Raw genomic sequence first — 22336 nt, 5'->3', positions numbered from 1 at the left:
AAAATTGGACAACAGAACATTTTAGCCCAATAGATAAGTTTAGAAAAAAATACCCATTGCGGACAGCAGTGGCATCAGCCACTGTTGCAGGCATGATGAAGAAAGAGTTGGCTGATACAGCGTCCTGGAAACGGTTAATGTAGCGCAGAAAGTAGGGCAGGTTGAGGCACACTCGAAGCAACTTCTCAGACCCACCTGGAAATACAAATAGGAAAAAAAATAACTATTCGCTGATAAGAAAAGAACAAAAATAGAAGAAGAAAAAAAACACTAATGACTGTACTGTGGCATGTGAAAATGTATTTCATAAAAAACACAATAACAAAGAAGTAAAAACTTCAAGTGAATGTATTAAAGACATGACTGTTAAGAAATTATTTCACAACATAGTGTTATTAATATTTACAAACTCCACAGATATTATTCATGCATATCAATTAATGGTAGTTCTCTAGTCCAATCCAATCTACCTTATTTATATAGCACGATTTTAGCAAACACAAGGTTTCCAAAGTGCTGCACAAAAAGATAGTTCTCTAATTTTGGGACTCCTCCAAGATAAAAGATTAAAGACGTGTTTCAACACAAATAGCTGAGATAAAACTTTGAAATGAAGACATGTAACAGTATAATTGTCAACTGTGTGTTCATAAATCAAAAATTACCTACAAAAACAACAGCTACTCACCAAGTTCCTGTAAGCTTGACACATTCTGAGAAACAAAGGCATTTTTCATTTTGGCCTGAATGGCTTGATCTGTGGTTTGGTCATCGCAATCACTCTCAGCCTATAATTGGAGAAATTCAAAACATAAACATTATTATTCATTACAGACATATGACTATTTAGAATTCTGTAGGTGGGAAATAATAGTATTGGTTAAAGTGAGTTTATTTACAGTAAAAAAAGACTGCTGGTCTGTAACACTTGCCTGCATGTGTGCTGCTGACGGGGAGGCCAAGATGGTGGTAAGGTCAGGGTTAAAAACTGAAGTCAGTTGATTAAAGAAGTTCATTTGAACTTCTTTTTGTCGAAGCTCTGGGTTCACAGCACTGGGCAACTCCTTCTGATCTTCCACTATTAAATAATAAAAAAACAACAACTTTTCTCAGTCACATAGCAGGGCTTTGAAGTCTTTCTGTCCACCAAAAAGGCCTGTGGGATTATTCTGTTTTGTTTTTTTCAGCCCCAGTATGGATAAATACAGACAATATCAATGAACCTTTACTACACCAGTCTAAAAAGGAAACTAATTTACTTATAAATACTGGTTGTTCCTTTTAAAAATCAATTAATTATTTTCGAGATGTAATCAGTGAAGTATTGTTAAACTATTTCCATCCCTTAAGGGACGCTTACCATCTGAAAGGGTCTTGACGGTTTGAGGCAACTTGGCAGATTTCATCATAGCAGTGAAAGTAATGATTTCTGTGCGATCTAGCCTGCTGCAGCCGGTGCAAAGTCCTTTTATTAGAAGAATCAGGTGTTTCTGAAAAAAAAAGAACAGTATTCCTCCATTCAACTTGTGGGTTTATACAGTAAATAATGCTCTTTCAAACTAAAAATTATCACACACGACCACATGTTAAAACAAGCATGTGAAATTTAATACAATAAGAAAACATTTTGTCTATTGCTGGTTCGATTTCCCTAAAACTGACAAAAAATGTTCACTTACATGCAGTCCTATATAACAATCATGATCCCCTGCAGTTGGTATCTCTCACCTGTGATACTGCACATGCCTCATCTGGGTTCTCCAACCGCAGCAATGAGAATTCAATCAATACTTTGCACGCTGCAGCAACCGACAGCAGCTGATTTCTCGGTACTAGAGAGACAGAGCAAAAATAATATAATAGTTGAAAGGAATACATTTAAGCATTTAGGCGGAATGGCAGTTGGCTAAAATATTACACTAAAAAGAAAATTAAAGATACGTACTTTGCCCACATACTGTGGTGATGTAGTGTGCAGAGAGTGCCACAAATGATGAGTAGAAAGGCTCATACTGTTTGTCATGGTGAAGGATGTCTGATTCACTGCAAATGACAAGTGGAATATACATAATTAAACACTGTCAAATATAACTTTAATGTAGAACATTTTATAGCATATGTATTATTTATTAAGACTGAACAGACAGATGACGAAATGTTGTTTGTATGGGACACTCAAGTGCAATGAACTTATTACCACCTATAACATTACGTAAGAGTCCAATAACCTCTTTCAATCTCCTTTAACCCAGACAGGTATTTGACAAAATTGCTGATCTAGAGAAAATCTAGAACTGAAAACACACTTTCACATCATCTTTATATATAAAATACTGCACAAATAATAGCCAAAATGGTGGGGCATTATGTGTGGTAGGGTTACCTTGAATTAATGCAAATTTTTTTGTCTGTTGCATTTTATGTGGTTGCTATCTAATGGCCTCTGGAAAATATTACTGTATAAGCACACCTGCAAGTATTTCACAAACCATGATACTGTGTAAATTATGAGTTTTGATAACTGTACTCTCACATGAATACCAAAAAAACATAACTAGTCCTGGCTGTGAGTATAAACACATTAATCCCTCAGGCAAAGCAATGCCTCTGAGCACAGTGTTTTTGCAGTGTTTTCTAAAATGTCTGCTTTGTGGCTACTTGTCATTTGTCACCCAGGAAAACCAGTTCCTTCTTAATTATGCATTTAAGCTTTGCCTAAAAAAACCCTGGAAACACACAGCTCTGTTGAAATGTTGCTGCTCAAAGACCACAGCAGTTTCTTACACCATCTTTTCAGCACCAACTGCTCAAGCCAAATGACAAATATTCAATCTGTAAATTGTTCACATACTTCCTGACATAAGGAAGACAGTTTTTGTTGTTAGAGACAGACCTGTGTGGCCAACACGCTGTTTGCACTAATCCCTCACAGAGACGTAAAGTCTGCATTTCTCGCTTAGCTATTCTCAATTTAATAGTGATTTTTTTCTATAGCCTCCAATATATGTCCATCTGCTCAGCTACAGTATAAAACCACTTCAATATGCCACACCATGACAAAACACAGGTCAAAGTCTCACGAATACAACTAAATACACAGAAAAAAACCCTCTCTAAAATTACTAAACACAATCCGTTTTATCTCCAAACTGAAAATGACCAGGGTGAAAAAAAAGGTAAAAAACACTTTCTTCATAAAACGGTCCACTGGGAAATGGTACAAGAACATTAAGACATGCTGCCTAAATAGATAAAGCACCCCAGAAGCTGACACCCAAAATTGTCATTGGTAAACAACAACAAATTGGTCAAAATCATCCTTGCAGCACTCGGTCATCAAAATCAAACTCCACTGCTTACAACGTCGAAAACGCTTGTATGGTCAATAAACATTGCTGGAAATTCTTTTAGATCTGATACTTGGTGATCATCAGGAAATCCACATGAAACGAATTGTTTCCTTTGAAAACGAAACTAATGGGACTAGTAGCAGTATTACTGGTTATACACGGAGGTTTGTTGTTGCTTCATAAAATGAAACCAACAAACACCACAGAAAGTTCCTTATTTGAATACCCTAAGCTGGTCGCTGATGTCCCCACTGAAAGGGAGTGTCAAGTGACAACCAGCTGTGTAGATACTACCGACTTGATACCATGGGTGATGTATGGGTTGGTAGTTTGCAGGTTAAAACTTGCAACCTACAATGCCATCTAACAGACGCTTTTATCCAAAGCGACGTACAAATGAGAGTATTACAACACAAGCAGTGATGAAGTCAAGAAACATAGCAAGAGTAAGTGCCGTGGGTTCAGTTTGAGTCCATTAGGACTCAAGTGCTTGATAGGTCGCAAGAGCGGTCAGTGCGATACTTGTCGTAGTCGTCAGTGTAGATCAAGAGTGAAGGTGTTCAGTAAAGAGTCAGTCTTCAGTCTCTTCTTAAAGATTGAGAAGGACAACCTAGTTTTAATTTAGCCTGGCCCAAACAGTAGTCTACAAACACAAGTCCCTTTGAACGACAGCTACTGCACCGTTGTTCAGCACAACCGAGGCGGGTTTTACTCAAGACATTCAATCTAACATGTCATTATGAAGCAGCAACATTGCCAAGTTATCGTTAATTACATAATTACATCACCGGCGATCCATCAGTACCTCGTCAAAAATGAGTGGAAAGTACAAGGTCCCCGCCTACTTCTAGCTCAACCAGACACAGGATACAGCGTTAAACTGACTGGCACCTTATTGATCAGGTTATGTATACATTGCCTGATGACATGCAAACAGTACACTAAATATGACATGGTCAGCATATAAACCGATCACATTAAAATTGCAAACTCAGCTGACGTAGTGAAATATTACTGTGGACGGGCCACTTCAACGTAACGCTGCCCAGTCCGTTTGGAGGCCCCTTAGGATAGCTTGCTGGCTAATGTTTGTGTTAGCTAGCTAATGATGAAGCAAAATTTCTAAACGTTACAGTGCGCTGCCGATTGACGATTACACAACAATAATGGCTCACGTTAAAGATCAACGTCCATCAAAGTAATGACCTGTCTCAAACAGTTTATGCATAGCCAATCAGTGAAATGGTAAGCTAAATAGCATTAAGAGTAAGTTAGCTAACATTAGCATATTAGCTAACGTCAGCAACTGACTCGATGCCAGTACAAGTTAAGCTCAAGTAGCTTGTTAGCCGCTAACGTTAGCTACGTGGCTAACGTTTCCCATCGATCTCTACGGACGAAGCTAAGTTAGCAAGTTAGCCAGCTAGCTCACTCATGGGTGGACACGTCTTGTGTTTGGGCAAATAGAGACACACAGTCTCTTGACATGTAACCGGTTACCTGTTGATTATAGACCCGATAAGCTGAGGTAGCTCCTTCGTTTCAAAAGCGGTGTACGAGGCTGATAAAAGCGGCCGTACTGCCGCTGTCCATTCGTGTTCCCCATCTCCTCCGCTCGACGCCATCTTGAAATCCCATAGAGAAAAACTCGCTACTGGAAGAAGAAACTGTGAAAGTAAATCACAGGGGGCGCTCTCCATACATACATACATACACACACACACACACACACATATATATATATATATATATATATATATATATGTATATATATACATACATATTGGCATAGTTATAACACTGTGTGTAAATTATGTAACTTAAGAGAAATAAATGACTAAGGCAATTTTTTGAACATGCCTTTGTGACTTAAGCAAGATATGGTAACACTTTATTTTAAGGTGTCTACATAAGAGTCACACAAGCATGTCAGAAACATTACATGACAAGTATCATGAGCATTAATGTTACTTCATGACAGCTCCTCTCTCTCCGTTGCAGGAGGACGGAGAGATTTAAAAGATCCTTCGCTCCTGCAGCCATCAGGCTGTCTCATCCTTCAAGAGATTCTACCAGACTAACTGAATTTCCCCTCGGGATTTTGATTTTGATTTTGACCATACTTTTTTTATAGTGAATATGCAATCCCCAAATAATACAGAAAAAAAAACAGATCCTCTTTTCATTACATTTTTGTCATTTCCAAAAAATTCAAATACCCTATGCATCTCAGCTATTTATATTTATTCCTTTGGAATCTGTTTCCTAGTTGTATTCCTGTATCCTAGTATATTTATTGGAGTTTTACCTCAACTTAATTTTCAACAAACAGAAAAAAAAAAACATTTAAAAATATTTTTCTTTAAAAACAATCCCTCCAAATAAAACAATATCCACAAGAAAGAAAAATAAATAATAATTATAAAAACTTGATACTTAACATTAAATAGAAGCAAAAACACAATTCATATTAAAACAGTAAACAATATACCCAGAATATTCAGAAAACATTATGTAAAATTAATTAAATTAAATAAATATTCAAACACACAAAGATACAAGAACAGTATCTTAAAAACAACATATATATACTGTATGCTCAAAGTGATTACTGCATAACATTTATGAAGCTGTGTGCCCTTCTGGCCTGCGGGGGGCAGCACCTCTCAGTCACAAGACTAGAAGGAAGCGAGTCAACTTCCGGCTTTCTCCTCCACTTGAAGAGCAAGCTAAAGCTACTGCTGCAATGGCAAAGCTAATTTTGTTCTGGCTCAAATTTATCCTTTTATGTTGCACTGCCGGGGCTGTGTTTGAGGATCAAGTAGGGAAATTTGACTGGTAAGATGAATCAAGAGAAAGATGAAAAATGTTCGCTATCAGGCGCTGTGTTTTAATTGTGGAAGTGCTAATGCTAACACCTGTCACAGACACTAGCTGCGAGCCGGTGTGTTTGGTGTGGACTTTGTGTAAAAGAACAGGCCTAAAAACATTTATACAATAAAACTAGATATTGTATTTAGTATTTAGTAGCTTATTACATGTGCTATTATCTTGTTTACAATGTTGGATTTGCCTTTTGGAAACCAAAGGTCTAAGAAGCTCAATGAACTGTAGTAAATGTGATTGAAAGAGATTAATTAGCATGTAGAAACTATCGTAATCAACCTGATTTATGTGTAAAAATAAAATAAAATGTGCACCATCCAACAGCATTTTCTTTATTTGAGCTGTTTCTCGTAACATTGGGGGTTGATCCCTGTAGATATACAAACCTTGGTTCAGGTATAATTAGGGCTGGGCGATATAGACTGAAAGTCATATTTCCGAATATATATTTAAGCTGAATATCGATTTACGATCTATGTCCCGATATTTTTATCACAAAGTTGAGCAAATGTTCAGTCAAAGTCAAAGCCAAATATGACATGTCACAAGAAATAAATATATTTATTTGAGAAAAGAATACCAAACATTACAAAATAACTAAATATGACAAACCCTAGTAAGGGCAGCATTTATATATAAAGAAAAAAAATTGAACTAGATCGATATATGCGATATGGTCTAATTCCACATTACATTTTAAAATATATAGATATATTTTTTATATCGATATATCACCCCGCCCTAGTTATTATTATGAACTAGCTTGTTGACCTATTTTCTGTCTTGTGATTCACAGGAGGCAGCAATATGTAGGCAAGGTTCGCTTTTCCCATTTCGACGCACACATGCAGTCATCCAAAAAGGTTCTTGTGGCAACAGAGAACAATGTTTTTGCTTCACTTAACACCAGGACTGGAGAACTCTGTAAGTATTGTCTTTATTCTTTGTTCTAATGGAAAGTTCTATAGGGCAAATTACAGAAAAACTATTAATCTCTCAGTTAAGATAAGATAAGATTAGATTCACATTTACATTTAGTCATTTAGCAGCAGTTTTTATCCAAAGTGACTTGAAAAAGTGGAGCAATCAAGGTATAAGATATTATTTTATGTATCTCACAGTTGGGAACTTTAGTTGTCCCAGCAGCTCAAGATACAGACACATACAGTCATGGAAAAATGATTAGACAACGCTTGTTTTCTCCTCGCTTTCTTGTTCATTTATTGCCTGGTACAATTAAAGGTACATTTGTTTGGACAAATATAATGATAACAACAAAACTAGCTCATAAGAGATTCATTTAAGAGCTGATATCCAGCCATTTTCCATGGTTTTCTTGATAATGATTTTGGTTTTCATCAAGAAAAAAATTCAAAATGGCTAGATATCAGCTCTTAAATGAATCTCTTATGAGCTAAATGAGTTAAAATGAAAAAAAAATGAAGAAAACAATGGTCTAATCGTTTTTTTCTATGACTGTAGATATGGAAAACAGAATAAAGAATATAAAAAATAAGACATGCATACATTCTATACACATTTCATACAAACATTTCTGCTATTTGGCATTTATTATTAATATATATTCTTGTTTGTTTGTTTTACTGAAAGTACTTAGCATTTTACAGATATTGCACATCGGAGAAAATGTATTTCACTATATTAAATAGTTGAAACAAAATAAATAAAAAGTTGTGTTTGTGTCTCTCATATTATTATTTATTCAATGTCTGTTACAGTCTGGAGACATTTGGATAACACTGGGCCAGAGGGAAACATTGACGCTCTTCTACATCATGGACAAGGTGATTTTGTGGCTACAGTTGAGCTTACAGAGATTTTAGCCCCCTTAATGAAAGCAGATGTATCATTAAATATGTCCTTGTGTCTTAGATGCTGTGCTTGTGGTCGGTAATGGCCGCCTGTTGCGCTCCTGGGAGATAAACATTGGTGGTTTGAACTGGGAGATGGTTCTGGACTCTGGCAGGTGATTACTTCCTCAATTGGCTGTGTTCAGTTTAGAATTCCTCTCTATTTTGATCAAATGTTAACTGCTTTTTTAAATACATTTTTAGTTTCCAGTCTGCGTGTTTAGTCGGACTGCAAGACATCGTGAGGCATGTGGCCGTTTTGAAGAAATCCATCATCTCTCTCCATTACCTTTCTAATGGTCATCAAAAATGGATAGAGAATCTACCAGACAGGCAAGTGGACTTGTTTTTTATGTTATTGCGTCGACATTGAAACCCAATCTTTTAATAAGTACTTTTAGTATAAGCCTGTCTTCGTAAGCAAAATTTCTCCTGTCAAACTGAAGATCCTCTCCAGACATGTTTGAAGATATATTTATATTTATATTTTCATGGTTGAATATCCTACATAAAGGTTCTCAAAATTACATCCACTATTTCTCCCTTATTTTTATTAGAAATCCAGATGCTATGAATAAGAAAATATTGTTCATTTCAAAAGTTAAATTCCTGGACAAAGGATCTCTCCTGGAGGTTTGGAGTTTATACTCGACCCAGATGGGCTCCCAATTAGTTATGTCACAAATCATGCTCATAGGTACACACTTTAAACTAAGATTCAAGGTGAGAAACTTTCTGATTAATGTTAAACTCTGCACTGTTGCGTTCAAACATCCATCTGGAATAACAATAAGCAAAACACATTGTGGGGGGGGATCTTTTTTATTTACTGCTTTAATTCTTTTGTAGGTAATACAGTCGTTATTACAATATTTTAGTATTGGTGAGTGGTAAATATTTGTTACAATGATAACAATTAGTAGTGGATTTAATTATAAATGTAAAATATAAAGAAAATAGATTATTGTTATTATTATAATAATAAAATGCAATTGAGCCACAACTGCATGATTTGGAAAGATCAAGTCAATGGCTGAATTTAAACATACATAAAGGCACAAATTATTTGTGGTTACGATTGTTGTTGACATTACAAAAAACGTATAACTGTCTGTCTTTTCATCTCCACAGTGAAACCGTGGATTACCAGGCTGTGTACTCTGGTGGGAATGGTGAAGTGTACGTACTGGGAGTTGTTCCCCATTCCCACATTGCAGTTGTTGTATACAGTTTGGAGGATGGAGAAATAATCAAGCAGGTAATCCTGAGTTATAGCAGCAGTATATAAATGCTCAGTAGAATATATAGAACAAAGGTTTTTGAATATAACGAGAAGTTGCAATGTTAATTTAAATGCACATTTCTGACTTCTCTGCTTGTTTTGTCTTCAGACATCGATCGAAGCTCCGTGGCTGACCAACATACAGACCAGCTGTGCAGTGATCGGTCAGGGGATGTTGATGTGCGTGGACTCTGCAACTGTTTCCCTGTACATGCTGCACTTGCATGAGCAATCAGAGATGACCCAGATCCCCCTGCAGGTACCCACCAAGATAAAACCAAAACCTTTCAATATTATACAATAAATGTGTTTCCCATGCTCTGGTTTGGGTAGGTCTCCCTTTCTCACATGTCTCTGTATTTTCTACCTGTAGAATGGAAATGAATCTCCTTATACCTACCTCCCTTTCTTTGTCATCTTTTTCTAGTCACTGGGACTTGAAGCCAGCCCCGGCTTCCAGCCCGTTCTGACGTCCACCCAGCCCAACCCAGCTCGGCCGCCGCTGTCCGAGTTCTTCCTCCAGCTTGGGCCTGACCACCATCTGCTTCTCCAGCTCAACAATGATCAGATTGTGACACTGAGGGACTTCAAGCCTGTACGTAATGTTTCTCCAGCTTGCATTTGATCTCTCATGCATAATCAAAATTGGCTTTTTTTTCCCCCCAAAATGTATTGTTTTTGCTAAATCTCATTCTGTCATTGTGCAGTTGTTAATTGTTGAAACTGCCGTGAAAACTGTTGATGACTAATTTGTCTTGATTCGTAGGCCATGCTGATTTCATTTGCTACCACTGGAGAGAAGACTGTTGCTGCTGTCATGTCCCCCAAGAATAAAACTGTGAGTTAATGTGCAATCATACTTGTTAAGCAGTTTTAGTACAGTTTTATTTGTCGTCTTGTATGCTTGATGTATTATTTGCACGTTGATTTTGACCAACAGATTAAATGTGTTACTCAAGATGACAAGCCTTTCTTCAGATTCAAATGATTATATCTTTTCTCCCCTGTAGGCTTGCAGCCTTAACCTCTTTAGTGCAGAAACTGGACGTAGACTTCTAGACACAACACTGATTTTTAATATGGATCCTAACGGTGGGAAACCAGAGAAGGTGAGCTTAAATTTCATCCAGTGATTCTCCAGCATGTTGTTTTCTTTTTATTAAGTAACACAGTTTACATCCCTTTATTTTTCCAGCTGCACGTACAAGCATTCCTCAAGAAAGACGACTCTGTTGGCTACAGGGTCATGGTGCAGACAGAAGACCACACACTCACTTTCATTCAACAGCCAGGTATGGATAACAAACACTACAGGAAGCTTGTTATCAGTCTGCCCTGATGAAAAAGGCACATAGTATATTTGCCTTCATGTTAATACTATTTTTCCTCTAGAACATGTTTACATGCTTCAATGTTCAGGAAATGCTTTGTTTTTCATCCTGTCTGGCTGTCCTAATATATCTATTTTCACCTTGATAGTTCAGTTTTCAGGGTTTTCTGTTGGAACGCCTTTCTAGCACATGGTTACTGTTGTGAAAGGGTCTATTTTAACGCAAACCACGATCTTTTCCTACATCTAACCAAGTAGTTTTGGTGCCTAAGCCTAACCAAACTGTTACTGTACACTGGAAGAAGCAAAACAGTAAATAAGAATTCATCTATCTGTTCAGAAACAATCTACAACAACCTCCTCCCTGCGTGTACTTTATCGCTCTTTGTACAACTACTGCTTAAGCTCTCTGTCAGAAAGCCATGTCTCCCATGAGTTCAAGCTGTGGGTGGAGATAGTCAGATGGGGGGGTGGTGTATTGTAGAGAGCCTGCATGTGACAGAGGGAGGGGAGCCACATCTGAATGGTTTGTTGAAGCCCATGATTTCTGATCTTGGCAGCCAACAAAAAAGTGACTGGGCTGTTGTATTTGACAGTTGGTAGGTTGATGGGCATTTAGTATGTGCTCAAGCAATGAAAAAGTTAGTTTTCATGATATGGAGTGATTTTACCACTGGGGGGTGCCAAAGTTCAGGCATTTTAAATTCCTGCTCGTAGTTATAATATAATATATTTGGCTAGATGCCACAAAACACACCTCTTGACCTTTTGCTTTTCATTTAGTATGACAATGGAGGCCTTTGTTTTTATTTTATTTATAAAGGTGTCTGTAGGCAGTGGGTTGTATGAAATCACATGCTATTTGTAGCCAACAGGGGAAATAGCTTGAAACGTTTGATCTATGCAAAGATCCAGTACTTGTTTCCACAGTGCAAAGAGACTGATGAGCCATGCTTTCCCTCATGATAACATTGGGGTATATTGCTCCTCTTAATCATCATGAATACTGCCAACATCAGACCACTGTGTGGAGCGCAAACAGGCTGCTGGTTTTCATAATATACACCCAATCTTATGCTTTCCACAAGCACAGGGGGAAAATGTTTCATGTGGTAACTCACAGAAAGCGTCAAAACAAACTGCATACTGTCGCAGGGTGTGTGAAGTGGAATGAATGGTTACAGAACAATCATGAGTCTTGTTTTCCAGGGCGTGTGATGTGGACGAGAGAGGAGGCCCTGTCAGATGTGGTGACAATGGAAATGGTGGATCTGCCTCTCACAGGAACGCAGGCAGAGCTGGAGGGAGAGTTTGGCAAAAAGGCTGGTAAATGTCAAACCAGAATCCATTTCTGTCACTTTACTCCTAATTATCTCACTAAAAGTACTAATCTCTGCTCCAGATTGATATTCAGTATTTTATATATTATTGTCAGTTTTCAATCTGTCTCAATACTCATTTTTATTTTGCATGCCCTAGAAAGTGTTTTTCTTCATACTAATATAAAACAAATGATTGATCCTGAATCCTCTTCTGCTGCTCAAAAACCACATTTAACCTTTTTTTTTAACATAAAATAACTTTTGAATTTAATTTGAAAATTAATTTTGAATTTTTTGCATGAACATACAATTGTGTCATCAAAGCATTCACATAAGGAAAAAACAAGTTATGAAGATAATGCAACAAACATTTGTCACATCATGATTGTTAATTGTGTCTGTAATACATCACCCATGTTGGTCAAGGTTAACTATTTTTGTGGTTTCAACAGGCTTTGTTAAAACAGATTTCTTGGCTGTGTTCATTTGGTTGCTATTTTGCTTCACTTTCTTTTGTCTCTGTCCTGTTTTATTTTGCTTCGCTTGGATTCAGCCATTCAAGGTAACACACTTCTCTGCTTTTCTGAAATAACGCTTGATTAATGGGTCATGATATTACTGTATATACTATATAACTGTTGTCCACTGAAAATCTTTTTTTTCATGATGTCACTTTTAGTCACATAATATCTCTACAAAGTCAGATTTGTTGCGCTCTTGCTCTTGCTTGCACCATTTTTATTAATGATGAGACAAATTAAGTATTTCTTTACAGTGTTCTAGTTTTTACACACACAGTCATGGAAAAACAATATTAGATCACCCTTGTTTTCTTCAATGTCTTGTTTCATTGTAATGCCTGGTACAATTAAAGGTACATTTGTTTGGACAAATATAATGATAACAACAAAAATAGTAATAATTTAAGAGCTGATATCTAGCCATTTTCCATGGTTTTTTTTATTATAATCAAAAATATTGCTGGTCTTTGCCTGCAATAACAGTACAACAAAGTCCAAGTTGGGATTCTCAATCCAGTGAAAGTCATTAAGCAGCACCGGTGTTCTCTGTAACCTCTCTAGACGGCCTGATGTCTATGGTGCTGAAGAGGCTCTCTTCTCAGCTCATCTTACTGCAGGCCTGGATCTCCCACCTCTGGAAGCTGTTCTACGACGCACGGAAGCCTCGCAGTCAAGTCAAAAATGATGTGACCATTGAGAACCTCTCCAGAGACGAGTTCAACCTGCAGAAGATGATGGTTATGGTTACTGCTTCTGGGAAGGTACAAGATTTTATGTATTATTTCAGGGGAGATGAGCTGCGCTCTGCGCTCATGGTTAACCCACTAAAACCGAGCGTAGCATTGATGCTCTGCTAGACATTTAATAACTTTTGAACTATTGATGACGGTGATAAGCTCAGGGTTCAATCGTGTCTGAACAGTGCGTTTCTCAGCTTTCTGACACATTTTGTATGGTGAAGAAATAAAACATGGCCAATAAATATACTGTGAAAGAGGTTTTAAATGCAGATTAGGTTTTCTGTTTTTATATACAAGTCTTTTGATATTTACTCCAAAATGTATTGTTGTCATATTGGCTACAAAAAAACCCACCCAGGACAGAATCCAATAAATGGCTGTACCTACTGAGGAAAGAGTGTATTTGCACCAAACTTCACATGGAGCTCCATTCTTTCCTTCATTTATTAATTATCCTGAACTGTTTATCTGAATTCGGGTTGTGGGGGGCTGGAGCCAGTCCTAGTTGACATTGGGCAGGAGGCGGAGTACACACAGGACAGTTTACCAGACCGTCACAAGGTAGACTGACACATAAAAACAGAACCATTCGCAATCATTCACTCCTACGGGCAATTTAGAGTCACAGTAATTGGACTGTGGGAGGAAACATGGAACTCCAAAACACCTAAATTCAAGTTTTCACTTTGAAAAAAAAAACATTTTCTGCTTGACTTTTGGAGTTATTTAAGAATATACAAATAGTCTCATATAAGATAATGCATGATGGTGACTGCACCATAAAGAAAGGGTAGGTTCCTCTGAATAACATGATGTTCAAGAATAACCTCAGAACTGGCAAAATATAAAGCATCTATGTACAAGTGCATCTCAATAGATTACAATACCTAGAAAAATCAGTAATTCAATTCAAATAGTGGAAATAGCACAATACATATCCATTACACACAGAATAAAACAATTCATGTCTTCATTTATTTAATTTCTTCTAATTATAATGATTATGGCTTACATTTCATAAAGACCAAAAACTCAGTGTCTCAAAAAAAATGTAATATTACAAAAGACCAATTTTAAAAAGTATGGTTAAAGTGGAAACATTGGCCTCTGAACAGTATGCCCATCTATGTGCATAATACTTGGTTGGGGCTATTTGATTTGAACTACAAATAATGAACTCTTCCATGACATTCTAATGTATTGAGATTCACCTGTAGGCTTCTTTTAAAAACTAGACATTTTGTCTGTGGTCTGGTGAGCCTAAAGAAGAAAATCATAATAACTAGATTCCATCAGGCCTCTCTGAAACTCTCATTCTTCCCTTTGCTTTTCTTCTGCTCAGCTCTTTGGTATTGACAGCAAGACCGGCAGTATTTTATGGAGGCACTACCTGGACAACGTTCCATCTAATGCAGCTTTCAAACTCATGGTGCAACGGACCACAGCACACTTCCCCCATCCGCCACAGTGCACACTGCTCATCAAAGACAAGGTATCTAATCACAAAGCCTCTGTGGTTAGAGAGGGTGGGAGTCAGTGCCCAGTTACAGTTACCAATGTTGTGGGAAATGTTTTGGCCCATTGGTAGAACAACTGTATAGCTGTGTTTATTTATGTATTTTCCTTCAAAAGGACACAGGCCTGGCCACACTTCATGTATTTAATCCCATCTTTGGAAAGAAGAGCCACGTCACCCCACCAGCTCTGCCTCAGCCAATACTTCAGTCCCTCATGCTGCCTCTCATGGACCAGGATTATGCCAAGGTCTTACTTCTCGTCGATGACCAGTACAAGGTCAGTGACACAATTATCACCCACCAGATCATCATTCTGCATTAGAGATAGACATTAATGTTGTGTACCCATGCCCACCAGGCAAATACATGACTTATAGAATGATATCCATCATTTATTGTCCCTCAGGTGTCTGCCTTTCCCTCTACAAAGAATGTACTTCAGCAGCTCCAGGAGATGGCCTCCTCTATATTCTTTTATCTTGTTGACTCCAGCCAGGGGAGACTTTCTGGCTACAGGCTACGAACGGCAAGTGAACCTTTTTTGCTCAATTATTTCAATGTTATTTGCGTTTTTTTATTGTTCATTACTGCAGTGATAATATGAATCTGTATTTTAGTAAATGAAAAAAGTGATAAAGAAAGCTCAAATATTATTTTAAACAACATATACTTAATAGATCAAGAGCAATTTTTAATATTGACACATCTGTTTATAGGATATCAATAGAGGATATATTAGCAAATAGACATACAGTCATGGGAAAAACTTATTAGACCACCCTTGTTTTCTCTAAATTCTTGTTCATTTTAATGCCTGGTACAACTTAAGGTACATTTGTTTGAACAAATATAATCATAACAACAAAATAGCTCATAAGACTTTAATTTAAGAGCTGATATCCAGTAATTTTCCATGGTTTTCTTGATAATGATTTTGGTTATTATCAAGAAAACCATAGAAAAAGATCAAATGGTCAAAACAATGGTCTAATAATTTTTTTTTGTATATTTTGAGAATGATCGTTATAGCCAGAGCTGTTATTATTGATCCTGCTCTCACAGTGAACTACCATGAAAAGAAATCGTAGATAACTGGCCGAAAATCAAAGATAATGAATCTTGATATTCTTGTGTTTTCAGGATCTGTCGACCGAGCTGATCTGGGAGGTCGTCGTCCCAACCGAGGTCCAGAAGATTGTCTCAGTCAAAGGGAAGAGACCCAACGAGCATGTGCACTCCCAGGGCAGAGTGATGGGAGACCGTAGCGTCCTCTATAAGGTACGATAACTTCCCCTCAAACCTGGCTAATGTTGTGATTTGGAAGGAGTGTTGAGTTTGAAAATGATATAATTGCTCTGTAACACACAATTACTCCTCACCTTCTGATTTAGGCTAAAAACTCATCTTTCCAATAAATACTGTACCTCGTGTCACTGTTTCCCCAGTGAATCATACCCTCTCTCCACCACTGACTCAACTGTTTTCTCCTACTCTTCTCCGACTCTTACACTCCCTACTGTAGTTGCTATGTCAATGAATCATGTGTGTCAGTGAGTGGAAGTGAAAGCATGCCTAAAATATGTATTTTTCAACCTCAGTTAAGATGTTGAATTGTGCTTCATGTCATTTCATACAGTACCTGAACCCCAATCTACTGGCTGTGGTGACTGAGAGCACAGACCTGCATCAGGAGCGGAGCTTCGTAGGGATCCTCCTGATCGACGGCGTGACTGGTCGCATCATCCACGAGGCCGTTCAGAGAAAGACCAGAGGACCGGTGCATGTTGTGCACTCTGAAAACTGGGTGGTGGTGAGTAATATTGACAGCTAAAGTCCCTCTTAAGGATAAATTGCTTTGTTGATTTTTGCTTGGTTACAGTGAGAGTTGTCTCACTAAAGCGGTATAAAATGACTCACTAACACTGAACCCTGCCTCGGTTTGACTCGGCAGTACGAATACTGGAGCACCAAGTCTCGCAGGAACGAGTTCTCTGTGATCGAACTCTATGAAGGGATGGAGCTCTACAATAGCACTGTGTTCAGCTCACTGGATCGGCCGCACGCTCCTCAGGTTCTCCAGCAGTCTTATATTTTCCCCTCCTCCATTTCTACCATGGAGGCCACACTGACAGAGAAGGGCATCACCAGCCGCCACCTGCTCAGTAAGTTTCAGCGAGGCTCAGTCTGACGGGGACGTGTGAAAGTAATCCACCTTCTTATTAACATTATTCGGTCTGTTTTTACAGGGTGTCCACAGTGTTTTAAAAGTTATATAAAGGCAGTTAATGAAATTAGCCATTAAAAAGTAATAAACGTCATCTGACATGGTATAAAATTAGTTTCAAGTTACCTTGTTAAATCGTGATGAAAGTCCTTTCATGATTTGATTGATTTGATGATTTTCATTTGTCATTTTGTGCCCCTTCATCGAGAAGAATGATAGAGTGTAGCGGTAGAGAAGTGGTGTGCGCTCGCCCTACACATAATGAAATAACATTTTGTCTTGGGTTAGGGTTAAAAAGCAAATAACTGTGTATAGGTGAGTGGTGCTAATGAGGCAAAAAGTAATTATGTATCCAGTAACTGCAATATCGGTACTGGATGTGAATTTTAAGCAATACTGAACTTAATCAACACTGAAGTTGGAAAGGTTGCTGCAGCAGTTGCAGATCAATGTGAAGGTTTTAAAATGTATTAAATTCAACTTAAGTATTTCTGTATTTACCCAGTTTTAATATGTTGCTATTTTTTTTTCATTCGTCACAGTTGGATTGCCATCTGGGGGGATTTTGTCGTTACCCAAGATGTTCCTTGATCCCCGAAGGCCGGAAATAATAACAGAGCAAAGCCGGTGCGTCCTCAATTCAGGCTTGGTTTTAAACATTTTATTGACTTGTTGTTTTTGTTTGCTGTCTAACTTGTTCATTTGATCTCCAGGGAGGAGAACCTGATACCGTACGCACCAGAGCTGCTGATCCGCACGGAGTGGTTCATCAACTACAATCAGACTGTATCAAGAGTGCGAGGGATTTACACTGCCCCCTCTGGACTGGAGTCCACCTGCCTGGTGAGTGTGCCATAACTAAACTGACAAACAGCTGATAGTGCCAGTAAGTCATATGATAAACCATTGGCATGTAGGATACTAGAGGTGGGAATCACCAGAGGCCCCACGATACGTTTTTATCCCGATACTTGAGTCACAATACAATATTATTGCGATTTTAAGCATTTTTCGATATGGTGAGTATTGCGATTCAATATATTGCGATTAAACTGTTTAACTGCATTTTCTGTCCACAAAATTAAATGCAATCAAGAATTGTTTTGTCAAATAAGAGGAAATTGTCAATGTATTCATCTCACTTCAGTCTTTTTATTTCTCCACAATGAGTCAAACCCATAGACTGACCAACAAAGTATTCAGTCAAACTGAACTTAACTGATATCAAACATGTATGAACAACAACAACTGCAGCATTTTACCAAACTCTCCTTAACTTTAAGCTTCACTGCTCTGAACTTTTTTCAATGGAACATAAAAAAAAAAGCCTAACTTTGCAGCATTATTTCAACAACTTCCCAGCATGATATCCTGTCCACATGCCTATAGATTCATTATATCTTGGAGTTTCATATGATACCAGTATCTCCAGTATATTCCTAAAAGTGAGCCAGCTACAGACTGGCAAAAATACAGGGCCATCGCAACGCGATATATGGATACTTGGCGACAATGAATCGATATAATATTGCCACGCAAAATATCGCGATACTATGCTGTATTGATTTTTTTGCCCCACCTCTATAGGATACATTTAGAATACAGTTCTACACTTTGGCACTTTTATTCCATTTCAAGTGCCAATATGACAATCACTTTTTTCCTTGTAGGTGGTGGCATACGGTCTCGACATCTACCAGACACGCGTCTATCCCTCAAAGCAGTTTGACGTACTAAAGGACGACTATGACTACATGCTGATCAGTAGCGTTCTACTCGCCCTTTTCTTTGCCACCATGATCAGCAAACGCCTGGCAGAAGTCAAACTGCTCAACCGGGCCTGGCGGTAAACCGATCGTCAAAAAAATCCCATCTCTTACAGCCCTGAGGCTGCACGAAGGACCTCAGCCCGAGGAGATGAGACGGCTGAGGCCACGCCTGTAGAAGAACACAGGCCAAAGATCAATAAGGCCCATAAGGAACTGCAGGGGTGAGGGGACGGCGGGGTGGGGTGAAAGGAGGGATTAGTAGAGGTTTTATTCGTTTATTTTTTAACTTATTTTGCAAGCACAAGGGTAGAATAACTGTTTTTTTTTTGTCATGTCATTTTGATTAAATGTTTAACACATAACTAATAACAAATGAATGAAACCGACTTGGATTTAATCAATTGTGGACTTTGGAAATTCCCACACATGTGAAAGTTAGATACTAAAGCAATGTTAGTTTTTTTTTTCCATGATTATGTTTGTGACATTTCTGCCTCATTAGACTGCTCTAATGGAGAGTGAGGTCAGATAAAGGAGAGACAGAAGACATGCAACACACGAGCATGATTTGGTACTTTTAGCCTGCTGATTCACCGTCCTAACAAAATGCCATTTGATTTGCCGGCAAATGAGTGTGAGGAGATAATGAGAATGGACAAGAAATGGTTAATGTGCTTTCCTGAAGACTCTCCAACCAAAGGCACTGCCCCACTGTTGTCACCATCACACGCTTGACTAAAGAAAATTACCATCAGTAGCCTCTATTTTCTGTACATCAGTCATCCTGCAGCTCAGTTTTTATCCACTGTCGGCTACTGTTGATGCTCCATTAAAATTTGTTCCAGAACTCCAGTTAAAGTGTAATTTTTGTTTTTCGAAGATTTCACAGAGTGCAAGAATTGTCCAGAGTCCTTGAATGTGGTCAGAAATAAATAATTTTTCAAGTAATCATGGTATATTTAATGCTAATGTAAGTATTAAGTAATCTTACTGTAGTGTTCAAAATAATATCAGTCCAATGTGACTAACCAGATTAATCCAGGTTTTTAGTAGATTTTTTATTGCTACATGGTAAACAAGGTACCAGTAGGTGCAGTAGATTCTCAGAAAACCAGCAAGACCCAGCATTCGTGATATGCACGCTCTTAAGGCTGTGCAATTGGGCAATTAGTTGAAAGGGGTGTGTTCAAAAAAATAACAGTGTCTGCCGTTGACTTTACAAACTCAAAACTATTTTGTACAAACTTTTTTGTTACTAGGATTTAGCAATCCTGCGAATCACTAAACTAATATTTAGTTGTATGACCACAGTTTTTTATAACTGCGTCACATCTGTGTGGCATGGAGTCAACCAACTTGTGGCACCTTTCAGCTGTTATTCCACTCCAAGATTCTCTAACAACATTCCACAATTCATTTACATTTCTTGGTTTTGCTTCAGAAACAGCATTTTTGAATGCAATTGGATTAAGGTCCGGGGATTGGGCTGGCCACTCCATAACATCAATGTTGTTGGTTTGGAACCAAGATTTTGCTGGTTTACTATGTGTGTTTGGGGTCATTGTCTTGTTGAAACACCCATTTCAAGGGCATGTCCTCTTCAGCATAAGGCAACATGACCTCTTCAAGTATTTTGACATATGCAAACTGAACCATGATCCCTGGTATGTGATAAATAGGCCTAACACCATAGTAGGAGAAACATGCCCATATCATGATGCTAGCACCACCATGCTTCACTGTCTTCACTGTGTACTGTGGCTTGAATTCAGAGTTTGGGGGTCGTCTCACAAACTGTCTGCGGCCCTTGGACCCAAAAAGAACAATTTTACTCTCATCAGTCCACAAAATGTTCCTCCATTTCTCTTTAGGCCAGTTGATGTGTTCTTTGGCAAATTGTAACCTCTTCTGCACATGCCTTTTTTTTAACAGAGGGACTTTGCGGGGGATTCTTGTAAATAGATTAGCTTCACACAGACGTCTTCTAACTGTCACAGCATTAACGGGTAACTCCAAACTGTAGACTCCAGACAGACTCCATCCTGGAGCTGATCATTGGCTGAGCCTTTGCCATTCTGCTTATTCTTCCATCCATTTTGATGGTTGTCTTCCGTTTTCTGCCACGTGTCTCTGGTTTTGCTCTTCATTTTAAAGCATTGGAGATCATTTTAGCTGAAGAGCCTATAATTGTTTGCACCTCTTTATAAATTTTCCAATCAACTTTTTAATCAAAGTACGCTGTTCTTCTGAACAATGTCTTGAACGACCCATTTTCTTCAGGTTTTCAAAGAGAAATGCATGTTCAACAAGTGCTGGCTTCTTCCTTAAATAGAGGCCACCTGATTCACACCTCTTTTTTCACAAAATTTATGACCTCACTGATTGAATGCCACACTGCTATTTTTTTGAACACCCCCCTTTCAACTAATTGCCCAATTGCACAGCCTTAAGAGCGTGCATATCACAAATGCTGGGTCTTGCTGGTTTTCTGAGAATCTACTGCACCTACTGGTACCTTGTTTTCCATGTAGCAATAAAAATATACTAAAAACCTGGATTCATCTGGTTAGTCACATTGGACTGCTATTATTTTGAACATGACTGTATGTGCAGGATTAGTTTGAGTCAGGATGTGTTAACATGTATTTACTAGAGGTGTGAATCAGCAGAGGCCCCACGATACTTGAGTCACAATACGATATTATTGCAATTTTTAAGCATTTTGCGATATGGTGAGTATTGCGATACAATATGTTGTGATTTAACTGTTTAACTGCATTTTGTGTCCACAAAATTAAATATAGTATAAATATATGCCTATATATTACTTAGATCTCCTAGTTTCATACGATAACAGTATCTCCAGTATATTCCTAAAAGTGAGCCCGCTATGCCTATACTGACGGTCGGAATGCTGAATATTGATACTTGCCGGCTATGAATCGATATAATATTGCCGCGAAAAAAATATTGCGATACTATGCTGTATCGATTTTTTCCCCCCACAATTACCTACTGTAATTTGTAATGCATTTATAGCTGTGTGGTTAGTGATACACAGTGGAAATGTTACAGTGGTCACATCTGTCGGTGTCAGATTGATTACTTTAAGTGGATTATTACAACACTAATTTGAAAAGTTGGGATGTGCTATAAAACAAAATAGAATGTGATAATTTGCTTATCCTTTGTGAAATATATTCAATTGAAAACTGTACAAAGACGATATATACAATCTCTTAAACCCACCTGCCTGCCAGTGGTTAAGGGTACAGGTAGGGATAGGGATAGGTCACCAAAATAAACTTTTTTTTAAAGTTCTGTAAGAACAATTGTAGAAACTAGAAGTTGTTACCTTGTAACCATGATCACTATACTATAAGATTTGGCTAAAGGCCAAACTTTTCAGCTGGCCAATAATTACAGTCATGGAAAAAATGATAAGACCACCCTTGTGTTCTTCAATTTCTTGTTCATTTTAATGCCTGGTACAACTAAAGGTACATGGACAAATATGATGATAA

The 22336-nt window shown here is 37.9% G+C and overlaps 2 protein-coding genes across 6 annotated transcripts in view; one reads left to right on the top strand and one right to left on the bottom strand.

Moving 5' to 3' along the window:
- The window catches only part of ubr4 (ubiquitin protein ligase E3 component n-recognin 4), a 51772-nt gene extending 46769 nt beyond the window's left edge, over positions 1-5003 (bottom strand). For all 5 annotated transcript variants that reach the window (XM_059333618.1, XM_059333619.1, XM_059333620.1 and 2 more), the window contains exons 1-7: positions 4851-5003; positions 1946-2043; positions 1729-1832; positions 1361-1490; positions 933-1078; positions 689-788; positions 54-195 (exon numbers count right to left, since the gene is read on the bottom strand). In XM_059333618.1, coding sequence (XP_059189601.1) covers positions 54-195; positions 689-788; positions 933-1078; positions 1361-1490; positions 1729-1832; positions 1946-2043; positions 4851-4975 — 845 coding nt within the window. In that variant the 5' untranslated portion in view covers positions 4976-5003. The remainder of the gene's footprint in view (positions 1-53; positions 196-688; positions 789-932; positions 1079-1360; positions 1491-1728; positions 1833-1945; positions 2044-4850) is intronic.
- A 1063-nt stretch (positions 5004-6066) lies between these two features.
- Positions 6067-19664, top strand: emc1 (ER membrane protein complex subunit 1). Its single transcript, XM_059333629.1, has 22 exons — positions 6067-6188; positions 7033-7160; positions 7976-8041; positions 8130-8223; positions 8312-8440; positions 9239-9365; positions 9499-9648; positions 9817-9984; positions 10156-10227; positions 10400-10498; positions 10585-10681; positions 11929-12045; positions 13124-13323; positions 14645-14794; positions 14935-15096; positions 15226-15345; positions 15960-16097; positions 16456-16629; positions 16771-16981; positions 17586-17670; positions 17757-17886; positions 18714-19664. Exons 1-22 carry the CDS (start codon positions 6097-6099, stop codon positions 18891-18893), a joined length of 2889 nt encoding a protein of 962 aa, XP_059189612.1. The 5' UTR covers positions 6067-6096; the 3' UTR covers positions 18894-19664.
- The last annotated feature ends 2672 nt before the right edge of the window (positions 19665-22336 follow it).

Source organism: Centropristis striata, chromosome 5, assembly GCF_030273125.1.
Source record: "Centropristis striata isolate RG_2023a ecotype Rhode Island chromosome 5, C.striata_1.0, whole genome shotgun sequence".
Classification (NCBI taxonomy): Eukaryota; Metazoa; Chordata; class Actinopteri; order Perciformes; family Serranidae; genus Centropristis; species Centropristis striata.
Note: the sequence above shows the minus strand (reverse complement) of the source record. Positions and strands in the feature narration are given on the sequence as shown.

Coding starts and splice junctions, on each gene's coding strand:
- emc1 (XM_059333629.1), top strand. CDS start 6,097: ATGGCAAAGCTAATTTTGTTCTGGCTCAAATTTATCCTTTTATGTTGC. Junction 15,346..15,959: donor CTGGCTACAGGCTACGAACG/GCAAGTGAACCT, acceptor TTGTGTTTTCAG/GATCTGTCGACCGAGCTGAT. Junction 16,630..16,770: donor ACTCTGAAAACTGGGTGGTG/GTGAGTAATATT, acceptor TTGACTCGGCAG/TACGAATACTGGAGCACCAA.